At 42.1% G+C, this 13,647-nt stretch overlaps 1 protein-coding gene across 1 annotated transcript in view; it reads right to left on the reverse strand.

The window, feature by feature from the left end:
- si:dkey-88l16.3 (low-density lipoprotein receptor-related protein 2) overlaps positions 1-13,647 on the reverse strand; it is a 23,007-nt gene that overhangs the window by 1,983 nt on the left and 7,377 nt on the right. Inside the window, exons 9-24 of the mRNA XM_050053051.1 lie at positions 12,138-12,353; positions 11,812-12,041; positions 10,841-10,970; positions 9,135-9,328; positions 8,681-8,867; positions 7,869-8,081; positions 7,600-7,783; positions 7,286-7,487; positions 7,037-7,201; positions 6,624-6,878; positions 6,226-6,453; positions 5,885-6,019; positions 4,301-4,502; positions 4,067-4,192; positions 3,500-3,607; positions 634-870 (exon numbers count right to left, since the gene is read on the reverse strand). Coding sequence (XP_049909008.1) covers positions 634-870; positions 3,500-3,607; positions 4,067-4,192; positions 4,301-4,502; positions 5,885-6,019; positions 6,226-6,453; positions 6,624-6,878; positions 7,037-7,201; positions 7,286-7,487; positions 7,600-7,783; positions 7,869-8,081; positions 8,681-8,867; positions 9,135-9,328; positions 10,841-10,970; positions 11,812-12,041; positions 12,138-12,353 — 3,012 coding nt within the window. The remainder of the gene's footprint in view (positions 1-633; positions 871-3,499; positions 3,608-4,066; positions 4,193-4,300; positions 4,503-5,884; positions 6,020-6,225; positions 6,454-6,623; positions 6,879-7,036; positions 7,202-7,285; positions 7,488-7,599; positions 7,784-7,868; positions 8,082-8,680; positions 8,868-9,134; positions 9,329-10,840; positions 10,971-11,811; positions 12,042-12,137; positions 12,354-13,647) is intronic.

Genomic DNA, 13,647 nt, shown 5'->3' on the forward strand with positions numbered 1-13,647 from the left:
AAATCTGCTTTTCCATGCATGGACGGCTGCTAAACCTGCACGTCTGGCTTAGTCAATTTGTGAAGCTACACATGAATTGTCACTGACTAATTAGCTCAGTGAGCTAGAAATTGATTCTTAGTCTCAGAGGTTGTGAGTTCAAGCATCAGCTGATGCAAAAGGCAGATTGTGTTGCTAAATTCCTAAATGTCTTCCAATTCTTCTGCTTGTTGCTCAGAATTGCCTAAAAATGCCGGGACCCGACCCATCGCTGCGCAGTAGCTATAATTTTATTTGCGGCCGGTGTGAACACAACGTAAGTGTTAGCGCGACATCACGATGATTTGGCCTAACACGATCCAATTACTAACATTAGTTACATTCAATTTATGCACTGTTTTGGGCAGGATTAGAATAATTGTAGTTAGAATTAATTAAAAATGGGTCCTAGGATGAGAAACATAGAAAAAAGATATTTTGCAGGCTTATATTTAAAGATTTTGTAGTTAGTCATGACTTAAACAAAACAAAGTTGGTAAGTTACTGAGGAGGCGACTAAAAATCATGATTGATTCAAATGATTATTATGATATCTACCCTGGCTGCTGTGACTTTAACTGAGTGGGATAATTAAAGATTTGGATGAAAACTCACAGTCCTGTTCATCTGACTGGTCCGGACAGTCCACGTGTCCGTCACAGAACTTGCTGCTGCTGATACACTTGCTACCATCAAAGCAGGATTCTTCCCCAGTGGGGCAGTCGGGAAGTGGGGAACAGGAAGTGGCGCTGGCAGCGTAGAAGCCCCGGCCACATTTACATGTGCGACCTCCGGGATAGGGCAGGCACAGTTGGCCACATCCACCATTTTTGTTGGAGCAGCTGTTAGTTCCTGGAGGACATGGGTTAAAGAGGATTATTAAATTACTTAACAAAAAAACACCCTTTACTTCCTCTGTGAGAAAATTAAAGTGACAGCTTGTCACACTTAAAATGATAACCTAAATAATTTTGATGTTAGGTTTATTTGCTCATACTTTATTTTAAGTGGATGAGGGGAGACTTTGAATTATCTTAATTTACAATTAATAGCAATTCACTGAATTTTAAATAAACTAATCACTTATTACCATCTCGAGATTTCTTCTAGTCTGAAACAGCAGTGTGGTTTCCATTTTATTTAGAGCTTTCTTCTTTTCAGGAGCTCACAGGTCTCGTAGTGTCAACAGCATTTATTGTTGTTATTTTGTATAGCTTAACTCCTAGCTGGCTAGATATGTAACATATCTATGTTCCACGCACAAATGCATCGTTATCGTAACTGATGTATTTTCTCCAGCGACTCATCTTTTTATCAGCCAGGAAGTAAAAGATCGAGCAACTGTTGCTCTTCTCAGTATGTCCGGGACGTCACTTACAGGATTGTTATAGTCTAATTATGTATTTTCAGTCTTATACTTCATCAGTTTTACAACAAACTGCAACTTTATTGACTTGCAAAATTATGTATTAAACTGACAAGCATCATATCTGTATTTCATGGCACAATTCAAACAGGATAAAAAACATATTGATCTCTTGCCAGTGACTACAGTACATAATTCTTCTGTAAAGAGGTCCACAGGAAGGTATGGACTTCACCTCACTACAGAGCTGCTGGTCAAAGCTAAGAACATCCTACTGTGGGTAAATAGGCTCCCTTATGTCTACGTACAGTTGCTTTAACGTGCAGTAACGTGGGAGTAAATAAGCCACAAACCAGATTATTAGAACTAATCCCATGCCAAACAATAATCTGTTGTGGCTTTAGACACAAATCAGGGCCTCCTGGCTGTCTGTACTTATAAAATCTGCTTTGGCACTGTAAGGACACGTTCAGTGCCAGACTGAGAACATGGGAAACAAGAGGTGTGTGTGTGTGTGTGTGTGTGTGTTGAGCTCAATTCATCATTGTGCGTCCCACTGCAGCACACACAGTAACAATCTAGGATCTCCCAGAGCTTGCCAAACCCCATCTCTCTGCAGGTATCACATCACTCTGCCATCTATTCAACCCAAACTGAGCCTAAGCGAGTCTTTTCATTCTGCCCCGAGTGTCCGATAACACACCTCCTCTGCATCCTGCATTTGGAGCAGAGAGTAAAGTTGCAGTGAAAATATTAGTGTGCAGATGGATTTAAAACTTATGACTTGATAACTGGTTTGACCTGCTACTGTTTTTCAGATTAAGCTGACGATGTGCTGCAAGCCTGTTGGTCGGCATTACAAACCTGGGCAGTGATTAATCCATTAGGGTAAAGAGGATTTCAGTGTTGATCGGCCACTTTCACAGTTTCAGCAGCCAAATAGTTTTACTCCATCAGAATCTTCAGGTGGTTGTGACATTGGTGCTTATCACCTGGTAAATCAGCACTAAGGTTGATAGATTGATTACAACATAGGGGAGAAGGAACAGCATGAGTCACAACATCCAGCTGTCTTGAAAACACTGAGACAGCATCTTCGGAGAGGCTTTAAACTTGGGACGCCTATGGTATGCTCTCAACTCCACGGTGATCTGCGCTACTGTTGGGACAGGCGTAGATTTGGGGGGGGGGGGGGGGGGGGGGACACGGACGCAGGGGCGACGTTCCCCTCAGTATTTAAAGCATGTGGATTTGTACCTCCCAATAAAAACATGAACATGTAGCAGAAGACTATTACACCACCATAACTTGATGGAGAAAAGGCACAAATTGGTGCATAAAAATTCACGAGATTCACGAGAATGAAGGAAATAAAGTGTTTAACCCTTAAAAATGTTCTGGCAGAGGACCCCGAAACTTCCTCTTTCATTTATGTCCACCCCCCAATGTTGACATGAAACTGAAGCCCTTGATTGTTGGTATCAACTTTGTACAGTATTTTATCTTTTTACCTAAACACTGATAAGAAACAGCTGTATCAGTCATTTGTTACAGGTAAGACACTGCACTCGGAATGACCTACAAAACTGGATGGACACAGATTTTTGAGGCCAGCCATGTTTTTGCAATTGAAGTGTCACACAGTCATTATGTTTGTGTCTTTCATTGTGATTTGAAGTGATTTCTTGTGCTTAAAATTATTTCATACTATTGTATGTTTATGTTTCCGGTGTTTTATTTGTGTCATCATGATCCCTGCTCCGTCTCCCTCTTCAGACTCTTTGCATTCCCAGTCTGGAGTTTTCTACATCCTGTCATGCCTCACCTGCCATCTAGTGGCCGTTGGAGAGTCCTCCACAATAGTGTCACTTCTTTTGAGATCACCTGTCTGCAAATCTGCTCTTCATTTTAACACTAAACCACCTATAGAGGACAGCTGTGAGTACAGGTTTGCCAGATTGTGTTTACTCTTACTCTTTACCTGCCTGACAGCTGTTATTTTCCTGACTATTTGTTCCATTATAGTCATTTACCTCCCTGTTGCAGATTGTAGCTGTTTACTAAGTGAGGTGCTTTTTATTCAAACTGCTGTGTTAAAGCTAAATTGGTACCTACCAGACTGAGTGTCGTTGCTGTAGGCTTTGACTTCCACCACGCTGATCTTTGTCTCGAACCACAGTTGGTTAGGCTGGAGGCCGTCACTGAACCACAGTTTGGTTATATCTACACAGTTTGAAAACAAACACAAACATAAGCAAAAAAAAAATCTACGAAGCATAAAAGACATTCTACAACTTTCCACCCTGCAGAAATCAGAAGCTGCTGAGTAGGGTGAGTGGCGAGGAAATGTGTGAGTTCATTATTCAAAGCGAATAAAAAGATTTGAAAGAACCAATAACCGATCTGATGGAGAGGAGAAAAGGTGCTGGTGATTACAAGTGGATGTTTAAAGATGTATAAGAGTACAGATTGCGGGGAAGAGGTGGACTAAATAATTCATTGTTACATTAGTCTTTGATGCCATCTGCTGCCTGATGGGGACGAAGACAGATGGAACAAATGTGAAAGCCAAGATGTACGAGAAATTAAATTCCAGGAGCAGGACTGAGCAGGTTATTAGATATTTTCCCCCGAAGACACTGTGGGCGTTCAAATTTGCTCTTCCTGTGCTTCCATCCTTACCTTTATCCAGGGTGACCCAGAGGAGGATGTTCTCAGTATGTGTGAAGGAGAGGAGCAGGCCTGGCCCTGTTTTGTACTGTTTGTATCCTGTTCCATCCACTCCAATAGAGCTGATTACACCTTCACCTGGAGGAGAAGAGTAAGCAGACAGGTACACGCAGGCAGGAAGGAACACGCCAATAAAAATATGCTCTTATGAAGGCATTAACTATGTGAGATTCTTTAACTCCTTACCTGTATCAGCCCAGTAGATCATAGTTCCTTGATTGGAAAAGACCAGTGAGTTGGGGATGCTCGACTTCCTCCACAGCACTACTTTGTTACGGCCGTCCATCCAGGCGCAGTCCACCTCTGTCTGGCTCTTCCCACCTGCTGCGCCTATTGCTGTGTAGCAAAGCCGTCCCGAGGGGGGATGCAGTGCAATGGATGTGGTGCCCTAAGGACAAACGAACAAGACCTGAGCTAAATTCAAAGTACCAGGAAATGCAAATGATTGCAAAAGAAAAAAAAGTGTCTAGGGGCATGTAAAGAAAGGAGCTTAGGGAAATGTCAGGAGTAAAAACAGTGGGATAAATATATGTACTGCCTTGTTGTAGCTGAGAGTAAATCTGTCTGTTTTAGTAACCACTTTACTTACCATTTACAGTATAAAGGCTCATGTGAAAATCCAACCATGGTGGGTTCCTACACATTCATTTATGTGTAGCCGTCACATACTGATTTACCAACCCTGTCTCCTAGAAATTACATTTGTCTATTACTAGATTGCATTCATAATGATGTTGTGGCGGACAACGCAAATGTATGTGCTTTTCCATCCACTACTGTTACATGAATATCTGGAGTTGGTTCATCAAGATAGGCAGGAGGTGGCACTAAATTTCTAGCCAGGTACCATTTTACCTCTACAGAAGAAGAGCGCCAGTCAAACCTCAAACAAAGGAAAACAACGGATGTATAACAATGGAGAGCACACTGGACAATGGAAACAAGAGTTTTAAACAACTATTTTACAACTGTGTGCCCTTGGAAGAGTTCTGGTAACAGCCTTGTGTGCGTACATAAGCACATTAAAAGCCATCCAGGGACGATGGAGAGCTAGCAATGGCCACACAATGGCAATACATCATGACTATGCCATCATTTACTAAATCTGTTCACATTGCACTTAGGCCCCCAAGTTTAAAAACATTTTTTTTCAAATTTTTGGAGTTTCCACTCAGGTTTTTTATGCTCAAATTGAAAATGTGCATAAAAGAGGTGGATGGAAAAACACCTAGTGACAGCAGAATCCCAGGTTTGTGTCCAGACTCCTGACAAAACTTTGGTGAAGGTTAAGGAAAGATTGTGATTTCTTTTAAATGTTAATTTAAAAAAATGATAATAAAACAAGCTTGAAATCACAATAGCTGCAACCACCATGCCAAATTTCAGTCTGCTAGGGAAAAACTGTGGCAGCCAAAGGGTGGGGAAATTTTATGGACAATCCAAGATGGTGTATTGCAAAAATCCATCTTCCAAACAGACTTTGATAAATAATCTTATATCTAGGTTATTGGAAAATTACAGCTCAACAATGTTAAGTTACTGTCTTTGCCTATTTACGCTTCTACATAAATTGCATTAACTCTTTCAACCTAATATTGACGCCTTTTGTCAGAACAATATCAAACAGTCCACAAGAGAAGTAAAACCTTAAGCTAAGTCGTAGAGCAGAGTTAAAGAGAAATGTATGCAGGGAGGAAGGAGTCGTGTAAATGTCAGAGGTAAAGGAGATAGTGGAGGAGCAGAAAAGAACAAATATGAGCTGTACTTTACCGTCAGTGATCCCTGCAGCAGTGAGATTGTGTAGCCATCATTTCGGGAGGTCACGTGGAGATCGGGCCTCTCGGTGCTGCTCCAGTAGAGGTTGGAGGTCACCCAGTCAACTGCCAGAGCCGTGATTAGATCATCCTTGTGGGACAGAGAAGTTTCGTTTCAGCAGGGAGTAACAGTTTTTACTGGAGAAATGCTGGCTTGGAAGTGAAGCTGAATAAGAGTCACTACAGGATAATAACTGTCAACATGGTTTATACCACCCCTCTTCATTGGCTGAAATCAAGTGAAAGACAAGATTTTTAAAAAATTGCCATGTCCTTCGAAAAGCTGATTATGCCTACCCTCAGCTTTAGGATCTGTCCAGAGGGCGTCAGTCCCTGTCCCGACCCAGGGTTGCTCAGTGTCAGCACATCAACAGATCCTTTTCCTGCATCAGCCACATATAGAGAAAGCTCCCGGATGGACACGTCCAGTCCCAAGGCCTTAGTTACACCAGGCAAGGCCAAATCTCTGCCATTTGGCATTCTTTTCAGAGCCACACCATCACGATGCATGGAGTGTAGGTGAATCTACAAGTAGTGAGAGGGTGAGGTAAAGAGGAAGTGAGAAAGAGTGAACAGAAAAGAAAGTGTATAATTTAAAAAGGCCTCTAACAAGAAAAGAGTTTCTCAAATTTGTTTCTCAGAAGTGTCTGGCAGGAATAAAGGCCTGCAGGCTCTGGTCTTTACACCACATTCACCTGATAGACTGTGGTATGAGACAAAAGCAGGATGAACGTTGAATCCACAGGCAGAGAGCAGGTAATCTTGTCCTTGGAAAGTAGCAGCCCCTTTGGGCATCGACACACTGCCGTAGGCCCCAGCTCCGCTGGATTTCCTGGTGACCCCAGTGCTCCAGACTTGCCTCTCGTCGTCGGGGCCAGGAGGCAGAGGTGGGAGCAGTGTAGCTGGTCACAGGGGCTGGATATGGCTGGCTGGGACAGGGTGTGCATCAGCTGCGGAAAGAGTAAACATATGTATCAAGGCTCATAGCTAAGGCTTAATACTGTAGTCGTTATGACTGCCAACTGTGATATATTCATAAAATATTAGTATGTAATATAATTAAGGTCTTCAGGAGTTACAACCACAGCATTCAAAGTTAAAGACTCACTTTCAGTCCAAATGGCTGCCCTGGTCTCTTCAGAAGAACCTTTTGATCTTTGCCGGTGTTCTTGTCAGCTGAGCGGATGGTTCTTCTTTTCGTATCAGACCAGAAGACTCTGTCATTGAAGACGGCCACAGAGAAAGGGCTCGGTGTTTCGACCAACTGGAGGATCTAGTGAGAGAAGGGTACCAACATCAAGCTTCACCAGCTGCTAAAACCGTGAAAACTATTTTTTCATCAGCTGGCGGTGATTACCTTGACGTTTTCTCCATCCAGAGAGGCCGAACCGATGCAGCGCAGCTTCTCATCTGCCCAGTACACCCTGTTGTCCAGGAGGTCATATGCCAGACTGACTGGCCAGCTCAAGCCTCGGCTCACCACCACCTTCCTTTTTGAACCGTCCATCCCGGACCGCTCGATCTGAGGGGTGCTGCCGATCTCAGACCAAAGCATCATCCTGAAAATGTTGACAATGCAATGCGTGCAATGATGAAAAATATGGGGCTGAAATCAGAAATAAACATTGTGTTTTCTTCTGCTAGGTTTTTTTTGTAAGTTGAGCACCGTACCCTCTGTGTGGCAGCAGGACCAATGAGCTTGGCTGCTCCAGATCTTCCCCCAGGACCACAGAGTAGTCCTGAGATCTCACTGTGGAATCGCTGAGCTTCACAGCCAGAATCTGGCCCACCAGTCCATCCACCCAGTACAGGTTCTTACCAACCCAGTCCACTGCGATGAAATCTGATTTCACTCCTGTAACAAGATTTATTTATATTTTTTTTAGGCCTTGCAGACAACACCATGTTACACAACTGTAGAGTTCCTGAGACAGCCGTACCTTTGATGAGTGTCCCTTTGCTGTTTGAGTCTTTCATGTCAGCCCAGCGGATGCTCTGGTAGTCGGGGCTCAGCCAGTAAACTCTCTGTTGAGCCCAGTGGTAATCGAGTGAAAAGACTGGCCGATTGGCAGAGGACAGAAGACGCAAGGTGCTGCTGTGGACTCCCAGTAGTAACAGCTCTGACTGCACTGATGCCAGAAGCAAAGGCTCGTCTAGAGATGGAAACGTGAACAGTGAAGTTTTCTGGCCAGAGTGAGTAATAGACCAATATAACAATATAAAAACTGAAGAGCAAAGATTGTTTTGTAATCAAAAATATTTCTAAACTGTTGTCTAGTTTCCCTTTATCTAGATCACCTAGCACCACTTATGAACAAGCCTCTCGTTCATGAGTAGATGCATGTTTCCGTCTGCTTGGTGATGCAGTTGGTGGGTGTCATTTGGGAGAAAGAAAATAATTCCAACATGAAACTGCTCACAACAAGGTCTGTGGATTATCTTGAGTAACCAGGTCATGATTTCAGGAAAGAGACATTGCTGTAGAGTTTTTCAAATTAATTTTTTTGGCGCAGAGTGCCATCTAGTTCCATTATATTGGAGATATTCACTGTAGAGATGTCTGCCGTCTCTGCACTCGGCAACTCACACCAAAACAATCCAGACTGATAAATGGCTCTACAGGTAAGAGGAAAAAATATGCACTTTGATCTAGGGGTGAACTGTTCCTTTAACTTGCTTGACACAGGATGCACATGATAGTGAACATTATGATTCCTTCAACAGGCAGAGACAGTGTTTGGACCTACAGTACCTTTGGTCTTGCAGCTTTTGTTGTCAGGCTCCAGGTAGAAGCCAGGGTGGCAATTACAGACGTAGGACCCACGGGTGTTCAGGCAGGTGTGTTTGCATACAGCATGAGGCACTTCATTGCACTCGTCAATGTCCACACAGGACAAAGCACTGGACTGTAGTTTAAAACCTGCAGCACAGTAACACCTCTGCAAAAATGAGAGGGAGAAGGTATTTTCATGAGCTTGGTGTGACATTTATGTTGTAAATACAGCCAAAATGTTGTGCTATGTGTCTAAATACAGTTTTTTAAATGTGACGGGCTGAAATATGACCCATCTATAAATGTACAAGAGTGAAAACTAATCTAAAGACTTGTTTGCCATTCCATATAAGCATACTGAGGTCAAGTTTAGGACAAAGCAGTGCTAACAGCCTTGGACAGAACAACAACCACACACACATTCTGTACTGACCGGTCCATTTGGGGTGCTGACACAGTGGTGGTCACACCGGGGAGCTGATGGGCTGGAGCAGTTTCGTCGAGCGCATCCTGCGCCCTCATCTGAGCTGTCGGCACAGTTGGTGAAGCTGTTGCACACCAGGCGGGGGTCCAGACACTCACCGCTACCACAGTGGTAAAGGTGAGAGGGGCATTTTCTCTGGCCGCCTGTCAAATCAAATGCACCAAGTCGTTCTTGAGACTTGTTCTCTACAGTGATTAAAATACATTTCACTGTACTAGATAGCATTTCACCACATATGCAGGTTTTTAACACTCAGAAATAAGCAAACAAAAACAAACAAAACTGAATGGGCATTATGCTTTGTGAGGCCCTGTTGAGATGGTAATGAAACAGATCATCAGCCCGTCTTCATCATTACCAAAAATGATCATCTTGTACAGTTTAAGTACATTAATATACTGTATGGATGCATGACTGATAAAATCCATACCTGCAACGAACTAAAACCCTCATCTTATTACAGATTTGACTGAGCAGGTGCACTTGAATTAATCATGTATGTTATAAATGGGTCATTTTTAATGGGGCATATCAGCTCATGAAAAATGATATGGCTGATGTTGAATTAACAGAAATTGCAGTCATTTTGAAAATTTGTTCTGATCATTATGATCATAATGGCCATAATGATTAACTAGACCTTCATGAGGCAAACCTGATAAAGTTCTAGTCACCAAAATGCAATTTAGACAGTGTGCAGGAGTTTTTCTTCAAGTTGTGTTCTGCTCGTCCTTCTCCTCCGCACCTGTGTGGAAATAGATGTGCGAAGTATTCCTTTGGAAATGATTTCTCTATCGTTGTATAACCAGTGGTGGGTAAACAAAAACTGTACCTATATAAAAGTATTGTTACTTTGTAATTGTAGCGACTCAGGTAGAAGTAAAAGTACTCATAAAAATACTACTTGAGTAGAGCAAAAATGAGTATCTCGAAAATAAACTACTTGAGTAGAAAGTAATATATTTCATCAAGGTATTATGTTCATACATAATCCTCAACAGGTAATAACGAATGTGAAGTGCACACTGATTGTCATGAAAGTGTCATTCAGAAATACGTGCTGTTATGCACTGTTAATCTCCTAAAACAGAGCAAGAAAAACTTTGTATCACTAGCAGAGCTGAGAGCCACTTCTGAAAGACGTCAGGTAGAATCAGAAGCATTGTCTAGTTTGGCCACGATCAGCTCCAGCAGCCATGTCACAACCGGAGCACACAGCTGCGCCCCATGGAATCCAAAGGAGAAGCTTGGACACAGTCTGTATTGTATGTGTATCAGTGTCCAAAACATAAACTCTGTTCCAACTGTGGTACTATGATGAGCTAGTGGACTATCTTATCACTTGCTGTCAGACTATCGCTGTTAGGAGTGTGAGTTCAGGTGGATATAAAAATTATTTATAACTAAATGCATCAGTAAAATTAGCGAGAAGTATGTAGCACAATGGAAGAGTATGAGTACATATATTTGATTGCAAAAAAAATACTTAGGTACATGTAACACATTACTACCCACCACTGTGTATAACTAATTGTATCTAAATAAGCCTAAATGCAGCCAATGATGTATGATGAAAAAGTGTCTGAAGCAGAAAACCAACCTGACTGAGTCAGAAGTTGAGTAATGGTAAATATTTGAGAATAAAACATGCTCACATTTGTCCTCGTCCACACCATTTTGGCAGTCCTTCTTCCCGTCACACCTCCATGACAGAGGGATGCACTGACTGCTGTCTCCACACTGCCACTGGTATTCCCTGCACTTTGCCGGTGATGACGCACAGTTCTGGATACAAATGAAGAGACCATGTGTCAACTAGGGATGCACAGATCCTACTTTTTAGTCTCCGTACCGATACAGACACCTGGGACTTGGGTTTTAGTCGATAGAGAGTACCAATCCAGGACCAGTGAGATTGACTGGGATCATTCCTTAATGCATAAGATAACATCAAATTTGACTTAAGCATTGCTTTCCTAACTTTACAAAACCAACTGTAACAAATAAGTACATAGATCTAAATTTACTAAGTTGTTTTTTTATTTAAATATTAAATTGTGCACCAGCAACTAGGCAAAAAATGTTCAAAATTAACAGGAATTGCAATTTAACGTTTTAAATGCAGAAACAAATTGGTCAAAACATGAACAGGAATTAAAATTCCAGTATAAAACAATACAACTGCATAAAATGAGAACAAAATACAACAATGTATTCAAAATAAAAATAAGTATATGAAACATTTTTTCAGGTTAAATATAATTTTGATTCACTTTGGTAATTCTTTTGAATGAATAATTTATTTTCACTTTTCACTTCCATATATATATTTTAACATTTGAGGTCTTATTTTTTTTCAGTTGCATGTTTTATCTTTTCAGATTCAGAACATTTGACCCTAATGTAGCTCCATACACATGTAAACAGAAGTAAATATTGAAATATCCACAAGCAGTGTTGGTGCATCCCTAGTTTCAATAACTGCTTTCTGACCTCACTCCAAAAAGCACATGCATTATACCAAAAAAAAAAAAAAAGATTAATTGAGAAGCATGTAAAACCTCAATTTATTCCTCTACTTATTAATACAGATTTACTTCACCTCACTCCAGCTGTAGCACCTTACCTTCTCGTCTGACCCGTCTTTGCAGTCTTCTTCACCATCACACAGCCACTCTCTCTGAAGGCATTCATGGCTGTGTGGACACTGGAGCTGTGACGAGCAGCGCGGGGGTCTTGTGCAATGCGTCTCATCAGAGTGGTCACCGCAGTCAGCATATCCGTCACATCTCAGAGCCTCAGACACACACTGACCGCTCATACAGCGATACTGGTTAATGGCACAAGGCACCAAACCTGGACATAAGAAACACAGATACGATCTGATGCTTGTGGACAAGTTTAATATTCATCTTCTTTTTCTAAAGATTTCATTACCAAACGTTCACCTACCACACTGTGATTCATCTGACCCATCGGCACAGTCTCTCTCGCCATCACACAGGAAGGTGTCTGGTATACAGCGAGTGTTGTTATCGCAGCGATGATGGCAGCCCTCCATTTGTTTCGAACAGTCCAATTCATCAGATCGGTCCTGACAGTCGTACTCCCCGTCACACACCTTCACTGGTGGGATGCATCTATTCCCGTGAGCACACTGGAACTCATCTGGGAGACAGAAAAGAGACTCTCAAAAGATTATCCATGGATGTAGAGCACCTATTTTCGTAAATGGATGCTCTACATCCATGAATCCACACTCTGGTAGTTTCCTGGAACATGGTTAAATCTAGCTGTTCTGGACTAAAAAGAAATTCAATCTAGAAATCCATCCAAAATTTCCCAAGAAAAGCCAGAGAAACTCAAAGCTTCATCCACAATAAACTCAAAGAAAAGGTCATTAGTGTGTCCACTGATACACAAGTGATTCAAATGTATGACTATGTAGTAGGGTGACCAGGTGTCTGGCTTATGCCAGACTGTGCAGCATGCCTGTGTCCCACGTATTGAGACAATGTCTGGCATTTTGATTGACTCTAGTCTTCAAAAGCCAAACCACTGTTGACAGACACCTTTTAAAATCTGGCTTTTATCCAGTGGCTGTAAAGAAAGCAGGGAAGGCTGTCATCTCAGGGCTGTGTTTGGTGTCAATCTAACTGTCACAAGCTATGCAGATTCATGTGGAATATGATGGAAAGTACGACACAGAATGAAATGCAGCTACAGCAAAGACTGGGAAACTATTAACCACTGGGTGAAGCCGCAGAAGTGCGATCCCCTGAGAAGGGAATACGATTTGAACTTAGACTATAAACTTGGACCATAAAAATAAATGGACATAGCTACCATGATGTAATCCACTGGTTTTTGGATAGCCGTTTTGAAGCCTTGAGCATTGCATTTTCACTATTTAAAGTTTTTTGGAGCCAGAAGTGACCATATTTATCACAAGAGGCTGGACTTGAGAAGAAGCGAGAGGTGGATCCAACTTACAGACTGTAGTGGCACCTCACAAACAGCCTTTCACTCGAAGCTGCTACGCCCTTAAATATGCCCAACTTTAAGCCTTAACAGCACATACACACATGAGTTAAATAAAATGTCACCCTCCATACAGCTGTCAAGAATGCTGATATTAGCTATGGAGACCAAATCCATTTTTTGTGCCAGGCTGTAAACATGTTTATGACTGCTGTAAAGTTGGGCATTTTAACATGGGGGTCTATGGAGATTGACTAGCTTGAGCCAGCCTCAAGTGGCCATTGAAGGAACTGCAGGTTTTGGCCCTTTCACATGGGCTTCATTTTTCAGCCCCGGAGATAGTCTCGCCACCAGACAATCAGAGATCCCCGTCTTCTGATAGTCTGGGGACACTCCTTTCTAAAGTGTGTTTAACACACCGGAGAAAACGGCCGGCAACAAAGCAACGCCTCTTGCATTTTTGAAAAGGACACGCCCTCCC

This window comes from Epinephelus moara, chromosome 9 (genome assembly GCF_006386435.1).
Source record: "Epinephelus moara isolate mb chromosome 9, YSFRI_EMoa_1.0, whole genome shotgun sequence".
Lineage (NCBI taxonomy): Eukaryota > Metazoa > Chordata > Actinopteri > Perciformes > Serranidae > Epinephelus > Epinephelus moara.